At 45.9% G+C, this 25545-nt stretch overlaps 1 protein-coding gene across 40 annotated transcripts in view; it reads right to left on the bottom strand.

Moving 5' to 3' along the window:
* NRXN1 (neurexin 1) overlaps window positions 1–25545 on the bottom strand; it is an 841287-nt gene that overhangs the window by 56512 nt on the left and 759230 nt on the right. The window contains exon 1 of one of the 40 annotated variants that reach the window (XM_064164310.1): window positions 6269–6307. The exons of 37 other annotated variants lie outside the window; for them this stretch is intronic. In XM_064164310.1, the coding sequence (XP_064020380.1) occupies window positions 6269–6292 (24 nt within the window). In that variant the 5' untranslated portion in view covers window positions 6293–6307. Of the gene's footprint in view, window positions 1–3712; window positions 3782–5973; window positions 6134–6268; window positions 6308–25545 lie in introns of those variants that run through there. 2 more of the 40 variants (XM_064164309.1, XM_064164293.1) reach the window with 2 other exon arrangements.

The raw sequence follows: 25545 nt of genomic DNA, 5'->3' as shown, positions 1-25545 counted from the left end.
CAAACAAAGCTCCCTCCCCAGTCATCAGTATGGAATAATGCAACAAGAGCATACATGTTGGTGCAGCCTTCACAACAAGGGTGAGCTAGCAAGTGAGTCTTGAAAATATATAGGAAGGCGAATAAAAGAAAGCAGAAGAGCTACAAGAAAACAAAACCAAACAAATACAAAATGCTGGAAACTTGAACAAAAGCCTTTACTTCATTACTTTGTGGAGTTTAGTTTCTATTGGCTTGCAGCCATACCACAGCCAATTCAGAGAAACCAGTGAAGGAGGCATTAACATTACTGTGACCAAGAAATGCAATTTACTCTCTGCTAAAGCCACACAACTTTACTCATTTCTGGATTGGTGTCAAAAAGATATGGCCAGACTCAAACCAGAAGGTATTTCAAGGTCCTGGACGCTAAGAGAGTCTCAGCATGAGAAATGTCTCACCACCTGAAAGCTTCCCGGCTCTGTGCTGCCAAGTAACTGTTTGGTTCATAAGGTGGAATTTAAAATGAGTAATTTTGAGGGGGAAAAAATCATGTTGCTTGTTTTCCATCTCATTTTGGCTATACTTTTATCAACTATCAACCAAGAGACAGGTTGAGAAATCAATTCATGTGTCCTTAGCTACTTGGGCTTTATTTTCTGTGCTATTCAGACTTCTGCCAGGGATGTCAATGGTATTGAAGTCAACAGCAGAAAGTCCACTGACTGTAAGGATGGTAATTTAATCTTTATCTTACAAATTCCTCCTAAATCTTGGAATTCCATCTTAAATCTTAGGCTAAGGGATCTGGAGTTGTTCAGCCAGAACAACAGACTCCAGGGGTACTTTAGAGCTGCTTTCCAGTATCTGAAGGAGTCCTACAGGAAGGCTGCAGAGAATTTTTTCCTAAGGGTGCCTAGAGACAGGACAAGGGAGAATGGTTTGAAACTGAGGGAGAGAAGGGTTAGAGTGGATCTTAGGAAGAAGTTTTTCAGTAGGAGGGCAGTGAGACTCTGGAATAGGTTGCCCAGAGTGGTTGTGGATGTTTCCACCCTGGGGGTGTTCAAGGCCAGGCTACATGAGGCCTTGAACAGCCAAGTCTAGTTCAGAGGTGTCCCTGCCCATGGCAGCGTGGTTGGAGAAGACAATCTCTGAGGTCCCTTCCAACCTAAGCCACTCTATGATCCTATGAAAACACCTGTCTGGACATGAAAATAAACATATCAGTGGCTGCAAAAGACTTAGCTAACTCATAATAATTAGTAACATGAAGCACACAGAGTGACTAAGCTCTATATTAATACACCCAACTAAAAATAATGATCAAGTATGTCAAACCATTGGAAATGTCAATCAAAAAGTTATGAAAACCATCTACTATTCCTCAGCAAGTTCCACCCGTCAAGCTTCTGCTTGGCTAAGCCTGACTCAGATATTTTCCTCAACTGCTTATCTTGATGATTTCTTTAAATAGACAACCCAACCAAGCTGTGACACCACCTCTAACAGTGTGAAGACATAAAGAGCTCTAAAGAGAGGAAACAACTGCTTTAAGTAGTAGCAATGGGTGACCCACAGCAGAAGGCTGTCAGCAGAGTGAAACATCCTGTTATAATAAGAGGATGCTACAGTTTACACGGCTGTTGAAGACAAACTCCAACATTCTCAGTAGCCATAAAGACAGAACAGATAAAGAGGTGGTGAACCAAAACCTCCTAGAGGACACTTCTCATCTGGATTAGAATCATTGAATCACAGAATGGTAGGGTTGGAAGGGACCCTCCAGAGACCATCCTGTCCAACCCCCTTGCCAAAGCAGGATCGCCTAGGGCAGGTCACACAGCAAAGCATCCAGGTAGGTTTTGAAGATCTCTAGAGAAGGAGACTCCACATCCTCTCTGAGCAGCCTGTTCCAGTTCACCAAAAAACTCACAGTAAAGAAGTTTTTTTCTCCTATTGAGGTGGAATTTCCTGTCATTGAGTTTACATCCATTGACCTTTATCCAGTCACTGGGTATCACTGAAAAGAGCCTGGCTCCATCCTCCTGACAGCCACACTTCAGGTATTTGTAAACACTGACAAAGTCCCCTCTCAACCTTGTCTTCTCCAGGCTAAACAGCCCAAGGGCTCTCAGCCTTTCCTCATCAAGACAGATGCTCTAGTCCTTTCGTCATCCTTGTAGCTCTCCATTGAACACTCTCCAGTCCCTCCTGACACTACAAGGCATTAGAACTGTTCCTTCATCTGTGTCATCTGTGTCACCAAAGTGCCCTCATGATGCTATTTTTTGTTAAACCATCTACCAGGTACAGAAGCCATTTCAGAAAAATCTTTTATCTTGAAGTGTCAGTATTTCAGTCTTTTCTCCCTACTTCTGGCCTTTGGTTCTCCATTCACAGATTCAGACATCACACTGGGTTGGAAAGAACCCCCAAAGGTCATCCTGTCCAAACCCCCTGCACTCAGCAGGGATACCTCCAACTAGAGCAGGCTGAGCAAGGACACACGAAGGTTTCACTTGAATGTCTGCAGGGATGGGGATTCAACCCATTAGCAACCTGTCCCAGTATTTTGCCACTCATTGCACAGAACTTCTCCTGATGTCCAACCTAAATCTCTCCTGCTCCACTTTTGAACCACCACCCTTCACCCTATCACCGTTAAGCACTTCTAAAGGGTCCCTCCCCAGCCTTCTTGTAGGTCCCCTTCAGATACTGAATGCTCCCTGGAGCCTTCTCTTCTGCAGGCTGAACAGCCCCAATTCTTTCAGCCTGTCTTCATAGCAGAGGCGCTCAGCCCTCTGATCATCTTGGTGGCCCTCTTCTGGAGCAGCAGGTCCTTGTCTCTCTTGTGATGGTGGCCACTGAGCTGAACTCAGTACTCTAGGTGATGCCTCAACACAGCAGAGTGGCAGAATTCCCTCTCTCCATCTCTGGCCACCCTGCCTTTGATGCAGTCCAGGCCACCATTGGCCTTCTGGGCTGCAAGTGCATTCACCAGCACCCCCAAATCCTTTTCTGCAGGGCTGCTGCCAATTTCATCATCCCCCAGCCTGTATCGATATCAAGGGTTGCCCCCACCTATGTCCACGTGAGTACCTTTCACAATCCTCTGCACGTCCTCCTCACAGTAAAGCCATGCTGACAACTCTTTAACTTTTTCTGTCATCTCAAATGCACAAGGTCACAAAAGAAATCCTCTCGCTCTGTGACTGAGACTTCTTGCTAAATCAGCACGGAGCACAGTTGAGTTTTTAGCATTGTCCTTAGGCTGTTTGTCTCCTCTGAATTCCTGTGGAATATTGATTTGGGATTTTAAGATCCAGCTGCCCACCTCATCAGGTGCATACAAACTCAGGAGTCATTAATGGGTTATTTAAAATGCACTGATACCTCATGGCCTAAAGAACATGGCCAACATGACCTCTTCTTCTTTTGCTTTATGCCACGAGGCTTTGGACAAACCCATACCTTTCCAGAAATACAGGTTTGCCCTTAGAGGTTCAATCACCAACCTGACTTTTTCACGGGTTTCTTTTCCTGACACATCTAAGGCAAACCTGCCCTGCCTTAGTTATAATCAACCTTAAAATGCCACGAAAAAAAAAAAAATCACTTCAGACTAAACTGGAGACCACATGTTGACTTTTGACGTATTCATAACTCTAGCAGACCTTGCATTAAGCAAATGGAATTCATTTTGTACACGTTCTCCAGATACATTTCTCCACAGGTGAGCTCCCATCTAGGCAGGTTTAATGGACAGTTCCTCAGGCTGCCCTGGCAATTACTCCAGTGCTGACCTAGAAGGATCATTAATATTAGTGAGTTGAGAGGCAATTCAATTTTCACTCTGGCTCAGCTCTAAGCTGCTTCTAAGTAGATGCTGTCAGCTGTGTCAAATTATATCTGATGCCTCGTTGATGTGGAAGGCTATTAGGACCAGAGCTGGGAAGAGCAAACTCAAACCACAAAGTTTTCAGCAAGAAGATGAAGAGCAGCCAGATACCAGTAGGCCAGAACCATTTGGCATAGGACAACACTGACCACCACTCAAAAGTCATCTTTCTATTTTGACAGGGGAGGATACTATGGGAATTAATAAAAACCAGGTGCAGAATAGCTCAGAGTAGTAACAGAAGAATTGCTGCTAGAGCTGCACATTAAAAGATTTAAATGGAAACAATTAAAGAATGGCTTAAAAGCAGAACTCTGAGGAAGCCCAACTGACAACTGCAAACAAGATTACACAACGCATCCGACACACTGAAGGTAGAGGTTTGACTCTCCAGCACCACAACTGCAGTTAAAACCCAACACATTTGGATAGCTCCACTCCAATGCAGCAGGTAACCTTTTCACAAGCATGAAAAAAGCCCTCCTCCCTCCCAGACCTGTAAAACTCGACACATGAGTGACACCCTGCACACCTCAACACATCCGAACAACCACCTCCTCCACCTATTATCCTCGGTTTCATCTGAAAGCAAAGTAGCAGAAAAGCTTCCCCTCCACACCTCCCCACTCCGTACTTTCCACCTAATGAGAGGGAAATCCGACAATTAGCTATGGATGTCCAGGCAGAGGCTGCTGCTTTCTCACTATAAAAGCCCCTTTTGGCAACCCTCATCCTCACTTTTGTCTTTGCTCGCTATCGCGATACGCCCCAGCCGCGGTCCCACCTGGAGCCAATCTCTGGGGTTTTGCCAGCAGAATTCCCATGGTGCACGCAGGCATTTTTTAACCCTTGTCGGGGTGAAGTAAAGAGAGAGCAAAGATCACACCCCACTTCCCAGAGGAGCTGAGAGCAAACCTTCCTTTCCCGCTTGCTTTTAGGCAATATTGAAAGCTTTGTAAATGGATGATCTTTTAAATTAGATGCCTTGGAGGTGTGTTATTTAAACACCAAATAAATAAATATAGAAAGGGGGGTAAACACCAAAACACCACTATGGCCACCCCCCTCGAGCCCCCTTACACTTCAGTGTTAGAAACGAGCATTGTAAACAATTAATCCTCAAGAAATGCACACTTTGTCATAAACATGCAGCAATTTACCCTCTCCCCACCACCAAAAAAACTCCCATAATTAAAAAGAACAGATTAGAACATTTCAATAGGAAGCTACTTTGCATTATGCTATCACGAAACATTAACAAAACCATCCATTTGTAAGCAATTTTTGTTTTTCCTTATTAAAACATGCAGATGTAGATATATATACATAACTCACAGGAATTTCCAGTTGTGCAAATGCTCACTGAAAAAAAATGGAATCAAAACAAATAGACACATACACACACACACAGAGATTCTGAGCTAAAATGCATGCATGGACAGGGTTTAAGCATCACTTAAGGCAAAAAAAAATATAGGAATAATTGCTAGATTATTAAAAAGGAAAGCAGCCTGGCAACTATCATTTTTTGTTGATGTTTATTCGTGCCTTTATTTGAAGCCTCCTCAGTTTTCCTTTATACTCACTGGCAGCAAACACGCTTAAATAAATAAATAAATGATCTGGATTGTTTGAAATAAGAAAAGAGGGGAAAAAAACCCCAAAACCAAACCAAACAACAAAGCAAAAGATGCCTCCATGCTCTGGGTACCCCCCCCCCCCCCCCCCCAGAAAAAAAAATATTAAAGAGAAAAAAAAACCAAAACGAACAAACCACAACAAGTTAAAAGCTTCTATTGAAATCAAAGAGATATCGTGCAGAAAATTGATCTCGATATTAATGACATGCAATCTCCAAGGAGACATAGTCTAATTTAAAAGGAAAAAAAAAAAAAAAAAAGGATGAAGAAAGAAGGAAAAAAAAAAGAGGAGTAATTTTCAATAATCGGTGCAAATGTCTTCCCCCCCCCCTTTTTTTCCCCCCTCTTCCCCCCCTTTTTTTTTTCCTCCTTCTCCTCCTCGCTAATGGTTCTCTTAAACCCTGCATGCTGCAGTGCTTCGCCTGTGCTCTGCATCGCCTGCGAGAGAAGAAGCTACCTGAGAGTTTTCACAGTGCCATCTCATATCCATGTCTGCCTGGCTAACCCTGGGTGCTTTGAGCGCTTTTTGGTTTTTTTTTTCCTCTCCCTTATTTTTCCCCTTCTTTTTTTTTTTTTTTTTCCCTTGCTTTTTTTCCCTTTCCTTTTTTTTCCCTTTTTTCTTTTTTTTTTTTTCCCCCCTCCCCCCTCCCTTTTCCCCTCCCTTAATTCTTAATGGAAATCCTAGGAAATTTAGAGTCCATCCTCTGAAATCAATACTGGTGACAGCCGCGCTCCCTGCCTCCGCGGGAGACCTGGATGATAAATTGTCTGCGCATCAACTCCGGCCTATCGCTGCCCGGCAACGCGAACGGACGGGCTGGGCGGGCGGGCGGGAGGGAGGCGGCAGCGGCGGCGGCGGCGGCAGCGAAATGGCGGCGGCCGGCACGTGCCGCTGCCAAGCCAATGGCCGCAGCCGGCAGCGCGGGGCGGCGCGCAGCGGGGAAGGCCGCGGAGCCTCCCGCAAGGAACCGCGCCGAAGGAGCGGCTCAGTTCGGGACGGAACCGAGAACCCCACCCTACACCACCATGCCACCGCCACCCCCGCGCCTGCCCGCAGTTGTGGGAAACAGAGGGGAGGGAGTGCGCAGGGATCCCCCCCGCCGCCGCGCTGAGGTGGCGCAGGGCAGGTGCGGCGGGTGGGTGGCGGCGTTACAGCCCCGCAGTCACAGAGTGCTCGGGGTTGGAAGGGACCTGCAAAGGTCATCCAGTCACCCCCTCCCTCTGCACTCAGCAGGGACATCCTCCGCTACATCAGGTTGCCCAGAGCCCTGTACCTTGAGTACCTCCAGCGATGAGGCCGCAGACGGCTCCCTGGGCGGCCTGTTCCAGCGCTCCACCACCCTCCTGGCGCAGAACTTGTTCCTAACAGCCAGTCGAAATCTGCTCCTCTCTGGTTTGAAGCCATTGCCCCCTGTCCTGTCACTACAGGCATTTGTAAACAGGCTCTCTCCACCCTTCTTCTTGCCCACCTCAGGCGCTGGCAGGTCTCTGCAGGTGTCTCTGGAAGCTTCTCCAGCTCGCACTACCCACAGTCCTTTTCGGCAGGCTGCCCTCAGTACCTTCACCCCACACCTGTGCCGTGAGCCAGGTGCAGGGCCTTGCGCCCTGCCGTAACCTCAGGAGCTCCTCCTCACCTCTCCAGGTGCCGCCAGATGGCACCACTCCTGTCCATCACGCTCACATTGGCATCAGCTGCAGACCTGCTGAGGCTGCCTCAGTGTCTCTGTCTGTAGCATTGATGAAGATACTGAACAGCCCTGGTCCCAGCACAGACCCTCGAGGGACGTCACCTGTACATCCAGACATCAAGACACTGACCACTATCCTTTGGATGTGACCATCCAACCAATTCCTTACCCACGGGAAACTCCACCCACGAAATCCATATTGCTTCAGCTTGGAGAGGAGAATGCCATGGAGGACTGTGCCAAAAGCTTTATGGAAGTCCAGAGAGATGACACCTGTTTGTGTTCCCTTGTTCCTGACGTGGTTCTACCATCTCAGAAAGCCACTAGGTTGGCCAGGCAGGACTTGCCCTCGGTGAGGCTATGCTGGCTGGCATCGCTTCCCTGTCCTCCACCTGTTCTCTGTGTGTGTGATTTGTGGCTTGTCATTATGGTGGGGTGGCTCTGGGGAGGCAGGGGTGTGACATCAAGGTGTGACACACATCGGTAGCTTAAGCTGATGTTTTAAATGCTCAGGTCTGAATAATCACAGGCTCACAGAGTGGTTTGGGTTGGAAACAACCTTAAGGATCTATCTCCAACCCCTAGAGTTACACCTGCCAGGTTGCTCAAAGCCCCATCCAACTTGGCCTTTGGAACACCTGCAGGGAAGGGACATCCACAATGTCTCTGGGCAACCTGTTCCAGCACCTCACCACGCTCACATGAAAGAATTTCTCCCATATACCTGATTTAAATCTACCTTTTTTCACTTTGAAACTGTAAGCACTCATCCCATCACAACACTTAAGAAAAACAGGTTGGTAGGGGTTGGAACTGCCCTCTGCAGATCATCCAGTCCAATGCCTCCTGCAAGGTCACCTAGAACAAGTCACAACAAAACACCTCCAGGTGGGTTTGGAGTGCTTCCAGAGAAGGAGACTCCACAAAGTCTCTGAGCAGCCTGGCCAGCGCTCTGGCACACTTCACAGGGAAGAAGTTTTTCCTTATATTTCCATGGAGCCTCCTGTGTGGCAGTTTGTGTCCACTGCCCCTTATCCTCACACTGGGCACTGCTGAGAAGAGGCTGGCCCCATCCTCCTGACACTCTTTAATAAAGCACTTAGTGCCATGGTCTAGTTGATTGGGTAGGGCTGGGTGCTAGGTTGGACTGGATGATCTTGGAGGTCCCTTCCAACCTGCTTGATTCTATGATTCTATCAAAGCATTAATAGGATCCTCTCTCAGTCTCCTCCCTAAGGGTTGCTTTCCATCTTTCCTATAGGGCCTTTTTAACTTCTGGAGGGCCACTAAGTCAGAGAACCCCAAACAAGCAAGCCCACCTCCCAAAATGGAAGAGTTCTCTTTCACCTTGGAATCCACCACCGCCCTGCTGCATCCCCTGGCAAGGCACATCTGGGTTTCCATATGTAAATCTTGTCTCACATCCATCTATGACCATTGACCAGCAGCGAGAACCAGATGGCTACCCAACACTTGCAAAGTGAAGAAGGTGCAAGGAGCAGGCTCAACAATGCTCCTGAAAGCAGTTTGTGGGAGCTACTCAAACAACCCCCAAAAATGCAGCTTTTTTTCCCCCTGTTGTTTGTTGGTTTGGTGTTTTGTTGTTTTTGGGTTTTTTTTTTTGTTTGTTTATCTTTTGTTTGCTTTCCTTTTACCAGTTTTAGCAACAGCTTCACAGATTGCATTGGGTTGGAAGAGCCCCTCAAATGTCATCTCATTCAACCCCCCTGCAGTCAGCAAGGACACCTCCAAATCTCCACCTTGTAAGTCTCTCAGACTCAGAACAAACTTGGTCCCCCAAGGAGCACCATAGAAATCCCAAGGTTTTAACTCTGCACCTTTTCCCTTTGTGAAGATGACAGAGAACACCATCAGTGTGCAGCATTTGGTCACGGGGGTGGCAGTGGTCAAACCTTCTAAACTTTTTTTGCCCACTCCTCCTGGGGGATCAGGGTAGAGGAGAGCAAGGGCAACGCTGGTGGTTTCCAGCAGTGGTCTGACTACCCCCCTGGCACCAGTATCAGTTTGTTGTGTGGCCTGACAGTAATCTCTGCCAGGACTATGTCCTCAATTAAAGGAGTCCATCTAGGGGATAAATCAAATAAGAAACCCACCTCTGTTCTCATTAAGGAAATAAACTAAGTGTGAATACCACCTACAAACAACAGGGTCCTTTCACAATCACCAGTTCCAGCTTTCATTAGCCTCAGCAGGTACCTTCCCCTAAAGGACAGGACTAAATTATCTGCAATATTTGGCCTAAGGCAGTATTTTTTGGAAGTGTGATTCTACAATGACAACATTAAAAGTAATAGGCTGTCATATGCTGCCTGTGCTGTGAGTGAGGGGGCCCACATAGCAATAACAGCAACAATGTCAAGGCAGGTAGGCAGATCCCAGCTCCTCTCAAACACAGAGCAGTGAGGAAGGGATGCTGACTGGAAAGCTTTGTCTTGAACTGCTGGGAGAAATCCTGTGTAGTGCAGCTTACTAGGATCTGGGCTAGGTCACAGAAAGCACAGTGGACAGTCACCAGCAAAAATCTGCTTAGATTCACAGCTTGGGTTATCTGGAAGGGACCTCAAAGATCACCCACTTCAATCCCCTGCCATAGGCAGGAACACCATCCACTAGACCAAGGTGCTCAAGGCTTCATCCAGCCTAGCCTTGAACACCTCTCCAAGGAGGATATGTCCACAATCTCCCTGGGCAACCTGTTCCAGTGTCTCACTACCTTCACTGCAAAGAATTTCTTCCTCATCTCCAGTCTAAATCTGATCTCCTCAAGCTCCAATCCATCCCCTCTCATCCTATTTCTGCAAGCCCTTGTAAAAAATCTTTTCCTGGCTTTCTTGTAGCCCCTTTCAAGTATAGGAAGGATGTTCTAAGGTCTCCCCCCAAAACCCTCTTTTCACAAGGCTGAAGAGCCCCAACTCCTGCAGACTGTTCCTACAGGAGAGGTTCTCTGGCCCTCTGATCATCTTCATGGATGATCTTGGAGGTCTCTTCCAACCTGGTTGATCCTCTAACTCTGTGGCCCTCCTCTGAACCTACTCCAGCAGCTCCATGTTCCACTTATGCTGAGGGCACCAGAACTGGATGAAGTGCTGCAGGTGGGGTCTCAGCAGAGCAGAGCAGTCTGACACCTCAGATGAGAGTTTTGCTGCATGCACACATTTTGCCAAATACATACACAAATATTGCTTTAAAATTTGCTTGTTGCTGCAGTGAGGGACAGGAAATGAGTTGTGTTCCAGATATTTCATAGCAAGGGACAGAGTGGTAAATATCACAAAGACAAATCTATAGAGTCACTACAATGCAGAAACAGTGTTCCACTTGAAAAAACCCACCAAAAAGAAAAGGGACATAAATTCCAAGACAGGCAACCCAGAACAGGAGAAACCAAACCTGAGGTTTGATTTAAATCTAAATATGCTACATATTTCATTAAGGAGACAAGAGATCATCATTAAAATCCTCGCTGCTGCACAGAACAGGCACTTAAATTACTGTAATTTATTCAGGGAAAAAGATTCATAGAATGCCTTAGGTTGGAAGGGATCTTAAAGAACATCAAGTTCCAGCCTCCCTGCCACAGGCAGAGAGAGCTTCCACTAGACCAAGGTCGCTCAAGGCTTCATCCAACCTGATCTTCAGCACCTCCAGGGAGGGGGCAACGGCAGCACATGTTGTCACTAAACATCAGAGAGATGTTAGTTTTAAACCTACATTTCAACATGTCCCTGGGGATTAAACTGCCATTCCATCTCGAGAGCCACATCTCTCTTGTACTCCTTTTCCCCCAACAAGGACCTGCTGGAGCAGGTCCAGAAGAGGGCCACCAAGATGATCAGAGGGCTGATCTTTGAATACAGGCTGAAAGAATTGGGACTGTTCAGCCTGGAGAAGAGAAGGCTCCAGGGAGACCTTAGAGCTGCATTTCAGTGTCTGAAGTGGACTACAAGAAGGCCGAGAAGGGACTGCTTAGAAGGGCTTGTGGTGACAGGATGAGAGGCAATGGTTTGAAACTAAAGCAGGGGAAATTTAGGTTGGACACCAGGAGGAAATTCTGCACAATGAGAATGGTGAAGTACTTGAACAGGTTTCCCAGGGATGTGCCCTGTCCCTGCAGACATTCAAGATCATCCTTGATGTGCCCCTAGGCAGCCTGATCTAGTTGGATGTGTCCCTGCTGATGAGCACAAGGGGGCTGGACAAGATGACTTTTGAGGCTCCCTTCTAACGTGATGCAGTCTGTGAATCTGTAAAACAACATCCTTTGGAATCATATTAGACAGCTTTGAGATGCATGTGGACTTGCAGCCTACGGTGAGCTTTAATTTCACAATTACTCACACGCAAATCATTTTCTCTCCAGAGAGGTGGCATTAAGAAGGTAGCCTTATGCTTTTTTGCAGGAGAACTGGGACAGAGTGTGGGATGTGGGCAACATGACATCTTCTTCCCTTTCCCTGTAGAGACGTCTGCAAGATTTTACCCTGCTAAACTACTAAACTCAAAGTAAGAAATGTCAGTGTCACTGCTTTCTGTCATGTCTGGAACTGTGTACTCTGCATCTGTGACAAAATTAGCCCCTTCTAGCAGGAAGTCTGTAATCTCCTTCCCAGAGGTCTCAACTATCCCATCATGCTGTCAGCCAAACTGTGCCCATCAGGCTGGCTTGCAGATACCTCTGTTCCCCTGGATCGTAGGAAAATAAGCTTGGCAGAGAAGTGCCTTCTGCTGCTCAAAAGGTCAAGATCCTCCTCCTTCCTTAAGCAAATGGAAGCAGAAAAACTGTCACCAGAAAAAAATTGCCCTCTCAAGAAACCATAATTTAGATCAATCTTACCTGTTTGGAGCTAACAGCTGCCATCAGACTTTAGTCCAAATGCCTCTACTGCCAAGAAACACGTGAGCTACTCTTTTTTTTGCTGGGAACACGCATCACAGAACCATGGAATCACAGAATGTTAGGGGTTGGAAGGGACCTCAAAAGATCATCCAAGTCCAATCTCCCTGCCAAAGCACGATCACACAGGGAAGGTCACACAGGAGCACATCCAGGAAGGTTTTGTCCTGTCACCACCAAAAAGAGCCTGACACCTTCATCCTGATACCCTCCCCTCAGGTATTTATAGACACTGATATGATCACCTCTCGGCCTTCTCTTCTCCATACTAAACAGCCCCAAGTCTCTCAGTCTTTCTTCACTCAAGAGAATTTGTAGTCTCCCACTCATCCTTGTAGCTTTGCATTGGAGTCTCTCCAGCAGGTCTCTGTCTCTTGAACTGGGAAGCCCAAACTGGAACAAGTTGCCCAGGGATGTGATTGAGGCCCTATCTCTGAAGATATTTGAGATCAGCCTTGATGGGCAGCCCGTTCTAGTTGGAGGTCTCCCTGATGAGTGCAAGGGGCTTAGACAAGATGATCTTTGAGGGTCTGTTCCAACCCAGTGAAATCTGTAACCCCAGTCTACAAAAGCAGGCACAGGAAACCAGTATGTGATAGCCTGCAGTAGAAAAAATAAGAAAATCAGAGAACTAGTAAGACAGATTCAGAGCAGCATTCTGAAATTCTGGAGGCATCATGCCCATGCTAATTAAAATTAATTCAGAATGACAATGTGTAATTATTCACAGGGATCCAGTTTATCCCTACAGCTACACAAAGATACCAGGTGTGGTGTGCTGAAAATATCCACCCTTGCTATCCTGTGCTGGCTAAGGGAAAGGGTTTTGTCCTCCTCTCTCAGTCTAAGAAGAGTTAAAGATTTCTTAACTTGCACCTGCCTCCACTCCCTGTTTGCTGGTTTGAGGCTAACTGGAATATTTTAATGAGAGAAATTAGATCATTGGCTGTGAAAAGAAAATGATGATGAAATCTGTATCATTCATTGGTTTGCTGAGAGGGATAAAAAAGCCAAAAATATCAGCAACTTGTCTCACTGTGGTCTGTGATGTTGGATCTATTAATTTCCTTCCTCACTCCACTCTAATACCTCTCCGCTAATCTTGGCTAACACTTAACAATGTAAGCTTTGCTCTTTGTTTAGTTTGTCCAAAGGAAAGGGAAGAAAGAGCTCCACTGCCTGCACCAACAAGGTGCATTTCTCAGAAGAGACATGAGACTTTTTAATGGGGTGAAAACAGAAGTTGTGAGGAGGAGATCAGGAGAAGGAGCCCCAGATCTGCCTTTCTCTCTCTGCTCTTAAGCGTGTCAGAGATCACGTTTTCTATTCCCTCAAAAAAGAACAAGTAAAACAAAGGGGGAAAAAAAGTCTTTGTGTTCTTCCCTTCTGGGTACATAATGCACATCTGTGTGTGTACAAATATGAAGCTGGCAGCAATTACAGAGACAGATATTCAGTAAACAACAGAGATGCTTATACTATTTTATACCTTTGTCAGTGCCTGATACTTCAATGTTTCAATGTTCACAGATTCATAGAATGGTTTGGGTTAGAAAGGACCTTGAAGATCATCCAGTTCCAAACCCCTTGCCATGGGCAGGGACACCTCCCACTAGACCAGGTTGATCAAGGTCTCATCCATCTCCATGGAAGGGACATCTGTTACCCCCCTGGGCAGCCTGTTCCAGTGTCTCAGCACCCTCACTGGAAAGAATTCCCTCCTAATCTCCAATCTAAATCTGCCCTCCTCAAGCTTCAATCCATTCCCTCACATCCTATCACTACAGCTTTCTTGTAGGCCTCCTACAGGTACTGGAAGGCTGCTCTGAGGTCTCCCCAGAGCCTTCACTTCACCAGACTGAACAATCCCAGCTGTATCAGAACCTCCTCATAGATGAGGTTTTACTAACCACTGATCATCTTCATGGCCACCTCAGGACCTGCACCAGCAGCTCCATGTCCCTCTTATGCAGAGGGCACCAGAACTGGAGGCAGTGCTGCAGGTGGGGTCTCAGCAGAGCAGAGGGGCAGAATGCCCTCCCTGTACTGCTGCTTTCCCTGCTTTGGATGAAGCCCAGCACACAGCTGCCTTCTGGGCTGCCAGCAACCATTGCTGTCTCATGGGGAGTTTGTCATCAGCTGACATCCCCAAGTCCTTCTCCTCCAGGCTGCTGTTGAACCACTGCTCATGCAGCCTGGATTTGTGCTTGGGGTTGCTTTGACCCTGGTGCAGGACTTTGCACTTGGTCTTGTTGAACTTTATGACATTAGCTTGGGCCCACCTCTCAAGCTTGGCCATGTCCCTCTGGATGCCATCCTTTCCCTCCAGCATGTCAACCAGGTGACACAGCTTGGTGAGGGTGCACTCAATGCCACTGTCCATGTCACTGACAAGGATGTTGAACTCATGATTGTGTATTTCATAAATTTGAGATTTAAAGCAACTCATCACTTTTGGAGGGTCAGGAAAGACTTGAACCCCTTCTGTCAGCCTCCTGTATGGACTACAGGAGCAGCTGCATCCATCAAAATGCACGTCATAGGGAGCAAGAGTGTTGGTACCAGATATTTAGGGCAGCTTCCAGTGCCTTTTCCTCAGGTGTGGCTCTGCCCTGCTCCATCAGAGCCACTATTGATTGATTTATTTATTTTAGCAGCTGGGGACTTCTCGAGCTGCAATTTCAACAGTTATAAACCAGTGTAAATCTAAAAGTAACGGAGCAGAAAATGTAATATACTGGACTTGATTGAGCTGGGTATTTGGGTTGCCAAAAACTTGTTGGTTCAAAGATTGCTATGAGTACATGATTTGTACTGTTTCAAAATCACACCTTTTCAGAGACACCCACATAGCTTAGAAATAGATGTGAAAACATATTAATTCTTGCCCTTGCTATATTTTTCAGAGGGGGAGTATAAGAAAAAAAAAATTAAGATTAAAGAGAGAATGTGAAACTTTCCATTTAAATTAAAGGTTTCATAGCCTAATAAATAATTTCTGTGCCTGTTAGTAAAGCTTCCATTGTCCCTTGAATGTAGAGATGCCTTACAGAGACCGGGTGCTTACTGCTGCCTCTTTAATCAGAATCCTGTTTTGACTGTTCTATCAGGTAAGCAGCAGACCCTGGGCCAGGTCTCTTTTCTATGCTGCGCAGGAAAATAAAGCAGCTGTTGAAGAACTACACAGGCACCCACAAAGGCACACAGAATGTAATGCTGGCTGTTCACACAGCACAGTGCTTCCCTCTGGGAAGAGAGGGTGGCTTTCGCAGCATCACAGGATGTCGGGTTGGAAGGGACCCAAAGAGATCATTGAGTCCAACCCCCCTGCCAGAGCAGGACCACACAGTCTAGCTCAGGTCACACAGGAACACATCCAGGCAGGCCTTGAAAGTCTCCAGAGAAAGAGATTCTACAGCCTCTCCGGGGAGCCACAGTGCTCTGTGACCCTTACAAGTAACAAAGTTCCCCCTTGTGTTGAGGTGGAACCTCCTGTGCTGCAGCTTACATCCATTGCTCCTTGTCTTATCACAAGCAGAGCCTGTCCCCCCTCTCCTGACCCTCAGTGAGTAGTAAACATTTATTAAATGCCCTCTCAGTCTTCTCTTCTCCAGACTAAAAAGCCCCAGGTCCCTCAGCCTCTCCTCATAAGGCAGTGCTCCATTCCACTAATCAGCCTTCTGGCCCTCTCATGGACCCTCTGGAGCAGATCCTATCCCCATGACTGCAGAGATGCTGAAGGCTTCCTTCAGCCTCTAGGATGGGTTCTTATGGGAAAGATGATTGACTTGGGTAACAGATTCAAGCAGCAGCTGAAGGGAGCTGAGCTTCCCATAAGCTGACAAGGATGGAAACACGGCAAGAAACCGTCAAATGAAGAGCTAATTAATGGGTGCAGTTGTGTGCTGGTTATCAGGAGGCTTCTAATTACAGGCCTAGAGGAAGATCGCTAAACTAATGAGGGATTTCACATTTAGCAGAGAATATCTTGCTCTGACATCAACCTGCAGGTGATGGGAGGAGACTGATGGGCTGACAAGTCTGCTTGCATCAACAAAGCACAGGCACTCTCACCTGCCTCACTGCCAGCAGCCAGCTCTAAAATGAGAGCGCTTTTACCACAAAGGGAAACAGGCAACCTAACTGCACCATAGTCAAATCAGCCCAGGGGCAAAATTAAGAGCAATGGGAACTGCTTCATCTCTGAATAAGAAATTCATGTTCTCTAAAAGGGCATAACAGAACAGGAGGCTAAGCTCTGGATACTTGGCCACCTCTAACAAAATAAAACAGCAATGAAAGATGCCCAGCAAATGGGAATTTGAGTACTTTGTGAGAATGACATTATTTTCACACTTCAATTAAACTGCTGCTTTGGCTCAGCCATTCTTGCTGTGGGCAAGAACTGTGCAGGGTAGTTGTTGGTGGGGTATTGGTCTTTGTTTGAAGTTCATAGGAATGGAAAAAAAAGAAGAGATTAGGGGAAAAAAAACAGAAGAAAAAAAGACAGGCATGCTGAGCCTTTGGAAATTCAGGGAAAGACTTTTGTGGATCATGGAAGAGGTATCAAAGAGCTGGTGGAAAAATTCTGTTCCTTCTGAAATCAGCAGTTCTGCCAGGAATTCAGTCCTTATTTTTCACAACATCCTGAAGTCTGTACTCTGCACTTTCACAGAGTATTGGGGCTTGGAAGGGATCTCCAGAGGTGATCCAGTCCAACCTCCCTACCAGCGCAGGATCATCTAGGGCAGGTCACACAGGAACACATCCTGGTGGGCTTGGCATGTTTCTAGTGAAGGGAACTCCACAGCCTCCCTGAACAGCCTGCTCCAGGGCTCCAGCACCCTCACAGGGAAAAAGTTTTCACTTCTGTTCATGTGGAACCTCCTCTGCTCCAGCCTACACCCATTGCCTCTTGTCCTGTCATTGAGAAACAGTCATCTATAAGCACAAGGGAGAAGTCCTCTGGAAAGTAGTGTGGCCACCACTTTGCCATGCAGCACTAAGGAAGGAGCAGAAGTTGTCAACACTACTATCTTCTGAGGCAAGACTTGTAGCTTTGTAGATCTTCATGCTTAAACATTTCACACATTGAGCTTTAAGCTTGAGGAGGGTAGATCTAGACTGGAGATTAGAAAGAAAATCTCTCCAGTGAGGGTGCTGAGACACTGGAACAGGCTGCCCAGGGAGGTTGTGGATGCCCTGGAGATGCTGAAGGCCATGTTGGATGAGGCCTTGAGCAACGTGGTCTCATGGAAGGTGTCCTGCCCATGGCAAGGGAGCTGGAAATAGATGATCTTTAAGGTCCCTTCCAATCCAAACCATTCTATGAACATGAATCTTTAAGTCAAGCACTGTTAGAGAAAGCAAAGCTGCAATACATTCTATCACAGAAACATTCTGGTTGGAAAGCACCCTCAGGATCACCACATCCAACTGATATCCCTACTCTACAAGATTCACCCTAAACCACATCCCCAGGCACCACATCCAAACAACTTTTAACCTATGCATCATTTTGGAGCGAGACCAGAGGTAATTTGAGATATTGAAGCAGTATGGGGGCACGTGATGGAAGTGGAAAGGTTTCAATCCCTGCTGGTGTTCACCATTTTCCAAGCTAACCCTCTGACACACCATTTGTATTCATTCCTCTCAATGCATACCTAGTTAAAACACAAATTAGCCAGAGCTTTCATTTCCTTACAACAAGACAGGAAGAAAAAAATCAAACCCATATTGCTTATCGTGATGTCATTCTTCCAGTGCATACACAGGCTGTGGCAGGAAAGAATTAAGAAGCTGTATTTTGGGGCTGATTATCTGTCAAACAGCCTGCTTATGCAGGTCACAGTTCTGTAAGCAGTCAAATAAGCTTGTGATGATAAACTAGAAATTACAAAGAGGCCACACACAAGCATGTATACCCCTACATGTTGGCAACACCCTGTTTGTTCCCTCCTTTGTTTACTATCAAATCTTCTTATTTCTCTTTCATGGTAAGAGACAAGTAATTAGAAGTTTACTAATCAATAGACCATTTTATTATCCAGTGCAGCTTGGAATAATCCTCATAATTTAAGTAGCTTCTGAGCAGGCCAGCAGGGAATGCACAGAGAAAACAAAGAATCTGACAACTACCAAGGGCTAGGCAGTACAAAGCAGCTTGCAAGAAAATAAAAAGGCTGCCCAAGATTAGGTTTAAGTAGTGGAATCAGAACAAGCAAAATGCAAATCTCTTTTTTCTTCCTTTCTTTGCAGTAGAATTCACATTTGTTTTGCCCCAGCTAAGCCCTGGAGGTCAGGCACGCTCTGGCTGCTGGAGCTGGCATCTACTCCCATGCCAGGAAATGCTCTTTGGTCACAGAAGGGGCATTTTGCACAAAGAAGGGAAGGAGTATGTTATCCTCCCTCAGGACTGTCTGATGAGTCTTGGTTTCCCATTGAAGCCTTGTGAAGAGGATCCACAGCACTGCTATGCTGGTCCAGCAGCATCCTCTGGCAGCAAAGCCAGCTGCTCTCCAGGCTCCAGGAGAGTGCCCTTCTTTATGCCACCACAGAAGTGGATTTAATGCCTGAACTTCAACAACAACACAGCAGGAACATACTTCTTGCTGCAATATTCAGATCTGTGTGCCTCTCTACTCAGCACTGGTGAGGCTGCACCTTCAATGCTGTGTTCAGTTTTGGGGTCCTCACTACAAGAAGGACATTAAGGTGCTGGAGCACAACCAGAGAAGGGCAATGAAGCTGCTGAAGGGTCTGGTGAATAGGTCTGGCAAGAAGCATCTGAGGGAACTGGGGTTTATCAGTCTGGAGAAGAGGAGGCTGAGGAGAAACCTCATTGCTCTCTACAACTCCCTGAAAGGAGGTCTCAGTGAGGTGGGGATCAGTCTCTTCTCCCCAGTATCAGATGATAAGACCAGAAGAAATAGGCCAAAATTATGCCAGGGGAGATTAGTGAATTTTCTTTTTGTAAGAGTGGTCAGGCACTGGAACAGGCTGCCCAGGGAGGTGGTGAAGCCACCATTCCTGGAGGTGTTCAAGAAATCTGTGGACATGATACTTGGGGACATGGTTTAATGGCTGTGGTGCTCTTAGGTTGAAGGTTGGACTCAATGACCTCAGAGGTCTTTTCCAACTAAAACAATTCTATGGTTCTATTCACAGATTACAAACCAGACAATTCTCATCTGCTCAGATCTCTCCCCCTCCCTTTTTTTTTCCCCTCCTAAAACATAATCATTGCAATTCATTTGGCATTCTAGAAGTGAATATTTATTCCAGTGAAACAACCAGGGTAATTATTTTTTTGTCTATCAAAACCTGTTTTCTCTACCTCAAAGAAGATTAAAAAGTAGGACGATGCAGAGTAAAACCATTAATTAGATCTATGCTCTTTCATTTTCTTGACAGCATAGCTGCACTATTTCCTCATTTATTGTTAATGAACTAAGTGTATCCTTGCTTGGTCTTGCTACAAAATTAAAGCAATAAAAATAAATAAAAGCAGCCTAGTATTAAATTTAAGCCTTTAGGGCTGCAAGAAATCTTTACAGCTCAAGTCACCACCAGGTTTAAGTGACAAACTTTACACTATTTAACAAAATATTGCTAGAGCAAATGCATACATAATCATATGAGTAAGACATGGCAGGATGGAAGCAGACAGAAGCCAAGCCCAAGCAGGATGCTTGAGCTTATATAATAGAAAGTATAAAATGAGTAATCTTGTAAGTGGTGAAATGTTCCCATTCACAGATTCATAGAATGGTTTGGGTTGGAAGAGACCTTAAACATCATCCATTGCCAACCCTCCTGCCATGGGCAGGGACACCTCCCACTAGAACAGGTTGCTCAAAGTCTTATCCACAGAGGCCTTAACACCTCCATAGAGGGCACATCCACAACCTCCCTGGGCAACCTGTTCCGGTGTCTCACCACCCTCACTGCAAAGAATTTCTTCCTAATCTTCAGTCTAAATCTGCCCTCCTCAGGCTTCAATATATTCTCTCTGTTTCTATCACCAGAAGCCCTTGTCAAAAGTCCCTTCCTGGCTTTCTGTAGATACTAGAAGGTGGCTATAAAATTTCCCTGAGAGCCTTCTCTTCTCCAGGCGGAACAGCCCCAACTCTTTCAGCCTGTCTGCACAGAAGAGGTTCTCCAACCCCCTAACCATCTTTGTGGTCTGCTCTGAGCCCTCACCAACAGTTCTATGTACTTCTTGCGCTAGGGGCACCAGAACTGGAGGTAGTGCTGCCAATGGGGTATCAGCAGAGCAGAAGGGCAGAATCCCCTCCCTATGCTGCTGCTCTCCTTGCTTAGGATGCAGCCCAGCACACAGCTACCTTCTGGGCTGCCATTGACCATTGCTGCCTCATGGGAAGTTTGTCATCGACTGACATCCCCAAGTCCTTCTCCTCCAGACTGCTCTCAAACCAGTCCTCACCCAGCCTGTATCTGTGGCATTGCCCTGACCCAGGTGTAAGACCTTGCACTTGAAACTAGATGATTTTCAGGGTCCCTCCCAAACGAAATTATTCTGTGAAGCTATGAATCCTCACCATTTCTCTCTCCCTTGCTGCAGGCCACCACTGCAATTGCCTGTCCCACAGCCACAACGCTCCAGCTTACTCACCATGCTGTCATTTTGCACATCACTCACTTTCACTCCTCATTCATTTCTAACTGATGAGTAATTAACTTGTAGCTGAGTACCTTGATATTCTTCACTATGTGATTTTGTACTTGATACTAATGAAGTCATCTCCCTGCTCCCACCCCAGTCCTCAGGGTCCTGCAGCTTGATGCCTTCATTTTCTCCATATTGATCACACTCCCTTTCTTGATGTCATGGCTAATAAGCACTACTCCGTTTTCCAGGCTGCATTTTTACTGCTGTTCATTACAGTTAGCGAGTCTCAAGGAAGAAGAGAAACTTGCAATCATCCAGCTTATCAACTAGGAGCAAAATCACAGAATGGCTTAGGTGGGAAGGCACCTCAGAGATTATCTACTCCAATCCCCCTGCCGTGGCAGAGGGGACACATCTCACAACTAGACTTGATTGCCAAAGCCTCATCCAACCTGGTCTTGAACAGTTTCAGGGAGGAGGAATCAATGATCACTCTGGGCAACCTGTTCCGGAGTCTCACCACCCTTGTACTGAAGAATTTCTTCCTAAGGTCCAGTCTAACCCTGCTCTCCCTCAGCTGCAAACCATTCCCCCTTGTCCTGTCTCTAGACACCCTCATGAACAGTCCCTCTGCAGCCTTCCTGTAGGATCCCTTCAGGTATTGGAAGGCAGCTCTAAGGTCCCTCCAGAGCCTTCTCTTCCCCAGGTTGAACAATCCCAGCTCCCTCAGCCTGTCCTCATAGCAGAAAAATACTGATTTTGTATTCACAGTAGTTTGCATCTACAGCCTTTATCTTGAATCAGAAACTAGCAGAAGGTTGTAACCACTGGTTCATAACAGCTACAACAGCTGCAGGAACAAAGTCAAGCAGAATGATAACATGCTAGTTTGAGCCTAGCTAGAATAGTTTGGTGAGAAGAATTAGATGCTAGGCTGTGAAAAGGAAACAATGGGGATGTCTACTTCACTCATAGGCTTGCTAAGATGTATAAGAACCAGAACACAAATACAGATAACGGAGTTGCTCTTGGGCTCTGCCTGCATGCACTTCTCTCCCTAACCTGCTCTCTGCGTGACTAATCCCTCTGCTTCCTAACCCTTCTGGCCGATTCTCCAACCTCACCTAAGTCTGGGATAAGGTAGAGGGGTGGAAAGGAGGTGGAAGCATGGTTAGGAGCCCCTCCTGAGGACTCTGGTTTCTGGGAAGGGTGTTCTGTTTCTGTATTACTTTTAAACTTGCATATTTCTGGCTCTAGCTGTATATTTTGTAAATACCTGCTTGGATATTGTGCTAAGCTGTAAATAGAAAGCTTCATTCTAATTTCCAGAGCAGCTGAGTCTAGTCTGGGTGATTTTATTAAGTGTGGGGGTGCAAGTAACACCCAAACCACCACAGATAACAAAGAGAAAAAGGAAGACAAGAAGAAGAGCCCAAACGAATCTGGTGCTCATGCCACCAGAAGGTAGGAGGATAAATGTCACAGTCTCTGTAGAGAAAAGAAGCATTTTGAGCCATACCTTTTTTCTTATCCACCCACCCAAGTGCTGCATCTTGAGGACATATAAAATTGATCCTAATAGGAAAATGCACCCTCAGTAAAATGAACAAATCTGTTTGGATTTTTTTTTTTCCTGCAGCTGTAACTGAATAATAGTGCAGGAGCCAAGAAGAAACAGCATGAGGAGCATCACGTTCCTACTTTATCAGCCAGATTAAGTAAAGTTTTAAGGCCTCCTGTTCATTCTTTGCAGAGTGATGAATTCCATCTGTTAAGAATGAATTTCCAGTTGGCACACAGCAAACGACTGCACTGTTGTGTAAGCATCTCCGCTAAGCTTTGTCATTTATTTCTGTAATTAAAACCACTTTGGAAAAGACATAGTCAGTTGGAGCAAATTACATGTTACAATGAAACAATACCAATAACAATCCCGAAGTTATTTATGAATACTCAACTCAATATAAGAAAGTATTAACTGAAGGAGCTACTCAATGTGATTATTGCTGTTTTCAGGCTTTTAAATGTGTTTTCTGCACGCAGAATATGGCAGCCACATTTGCATAATAATCATAAAGCCAATCCAAAAAGTGCAGTTTTATTTTTCTGAATAACCAGTCTGTTAATCTGTCAGGGCCCTGAACATCTGAACTGGTGGAGCAAAGGGTAAGATAATGATATGTCCCTTTCTAGGGGATACAGTAACTAGAAACACACAGGAGACCGAAGGATGGCATTTTAAAAACAGCTTCTCTTGATTGTAGGGATGTGGTTCAGTTTCCTAGATCTGTCTGCAGAGTATTTCCCAACCTCTCCTCACTTCTACAATCCCAAGAAGAGCAGGAAAGAAATATTTAAACCCTCTTCCTGTTCTAATTGCCAAGTGTGAGGTTCTGAACCTGGTTTGGGGCATTCCCAAGCACAAATCCAGGGTGGGTGAGCAGTGGCTCGAGAGCAGACTTGAGGGTGTCAGTCGATGGCAAACTCCCCATAAGGCATCAATGGTCACTGGCAGCCCAGAAGGCAGCTATGTGCTGGGCTGCATCCAAAGCAGGGAGGGGAGCAGCACAGGGAGGGGATTCTGCCTCTCTGCTCTGCTGAGACCCCACTTGCAGCACTGCCTCCAGTTCTGGTGCCCCCAGCACAAGAAGTACATAGAAGTACTGGAGCAGGCACAGAGGAGGTTTACAAAGATGGTCAGGGGGTTGGAGAACCTCTGCTGTGGGGACAGGCTGAAAGAGTTGGGGCTGTTCAGCCTGGAGAAAAGAAGGCCACCTTCTAGTACCTACAGAAAGCCAGGAAGGGACTTTTGACAAGGGCTGTTGGTGATAGAAAGAGAGAGAATAGGTTGAAGTTTGAGGAGGATAGATTTAGACTGCAAAAACTCTTTGCAGTGAGGGTGGTGATACACTGGGACAGGCTGACCAGGGAGGTTGTGGATGCTCCCTTGCTGGAGGTGTTCAATACCAGGATGAGGCCTTGACCTGTTCTTGTGGGAGGTGTCCCTGCCCATGTCAGGGGGGTTGGAACTAGATGCTATTGAAGGCACCTCCCATTATAAACCTTTCTGTGAATCTATGAGTTGTTTAGAAAAACAAAAATGTCCTAACTCCTAGAGCCATTCTTACCAAAGAATTGTGGCTAAAACTCTACTGTCAAACCTCTACATATGGATGCCTTAATCCTGACCTCATACAAAGAGCTGGAAAAGCAACTTCTGAGTAAGGGGGTTTGCTTCTCCAAGTCGAGGTACTTGCAAATAATTTTCCTTTCTCTTCTTGTCTTCAGAGGAATCATTCCTGCTTATTAAAGATCATCACTGACCAAGTATCTTCAGAGGAGGTCAGTCAACTCAGCAGCACTGAGCTCCAAAAAGACTATGAAACTCAGTCAAGAAGCTCTGGAGATTTCCAGGAGTTTCCTGCAGGACAAGTCATGCAGTAAGAAGCAGCCACAGTGCAGCCCACTTTGGTTATAAAACTTCTTTCCATATTTTCATTGAGCTTAGTGAATGAGACAGCACCAAGGATCGTGACCTCATACTTTTGTTAGAGTTTTGACCTTTCAAGAACAAGACCTTTCCTGGAACATTTATCCTCTGACAAGGACAGAATATGAAGATAAAGCCCATCCCATGCTAAAATGGTCTTGTTCCTCCTGACACTGAGAAGTCTTCTGTTAGGAAAATGTTCTGTTCAGCCTGGAGAAGTGGCCTACAAGAAAAGCAGGAAGGGACATTTTACAAGGGTTTGTAGTGATAGTATGTGAGGGAACACATTGGAGCCTGAGAAGGGCAGATTTAGACTGGAGATTAGGGAGAAACACTTTACACTGAGGATGGTGAGACTCTGAAACAGGTTGTCCAGGGAGGCTGTGGATGTCCCTTCCCTGCAAGTGTTCAGGGCCAGGCTGGATAAGATGTTGAGCAACCTGGTCTAGTGGAAGGTGTCCCTGCCCATGGCAGAGGGGTTGGAATAAGTGATCTGTGAGATCTGTTCCAATCTTAACCATTCTATGATTCAATAAAAATGAGGAAGGATGTAGAGAGTTAGCAACTAGCATTTTTTTTAAGCAGAGTAACTAAGCTAGAAGTCTACACCTAATTATGTAAAATAGGACAATTAAGGAGAAACACAAAGGAGACACATATGGTAAAATTCAGAAATGATCTGCTGTTTGAGTGAGAGGGAACACAGAGAAGGACAACAATGTCAGCTTTGATATGCTGCTACAGCTTTTGATTGCCTCACATCACTATTCAAACTCTTGCAAAACATGACTTCATCTGTTGTTGGTTTTGTTTATCCCTCCTGTGGAAGCTCACATTTCTCATCTTTGTCTCTTCCACTGCAGACAAGACTCCTATCTAGCCAGAACTCCATCACAGAGGGACAATGTCATGCACAGCTGACTGTGCCTTCAAGTAGTTTTGGGGTGGCTTTTTGTCTTTGCTAAATGCATTTTCAATGTGTACACTCGGCTCTGCATAGCAGAAGCTTGGAGAGTTGAAAAAAGAAGAACCAGGTGTTTTGAAATGAGTCCTAGATATATGTACCCCTCCAATCATTTCTAGAGATGTTTTTTTAAATGATCAGAGGAAAATGGATGTGTAACATAGTGTTCAAACACTGCATAACTCCAAAGCATCAAATATCTCATGAGTTCAACACAGCAAAGTGCAATGTCCTGCATCTGGGTCAAGGCAATGCTCTATATCAATCCAGGCTGGGGGATGATAAGGTTGAGAGCATCCCTACAGAAAAGGACTTGAGGGTGCTGAGAGATGAGAAG

Source organism: Pogoniulus pusillus, chromosome 25, assembly GCF_015220805.1.
Source record: "Pogoniulus pusillus isolate bPogPus1 chromosome 25, bPogPus1.pri, whole genome shotgun sequence".
NCBI classification, from domain to species: Eukaryota; Metazoa; Chordata; class Aves; order Piciformes; family Lybiidae; genus Pogoniulus; species Pogoniulus pusillus.
This window is presented reverse-complemented; position numbering and strand designations above follow the sequence as displayed.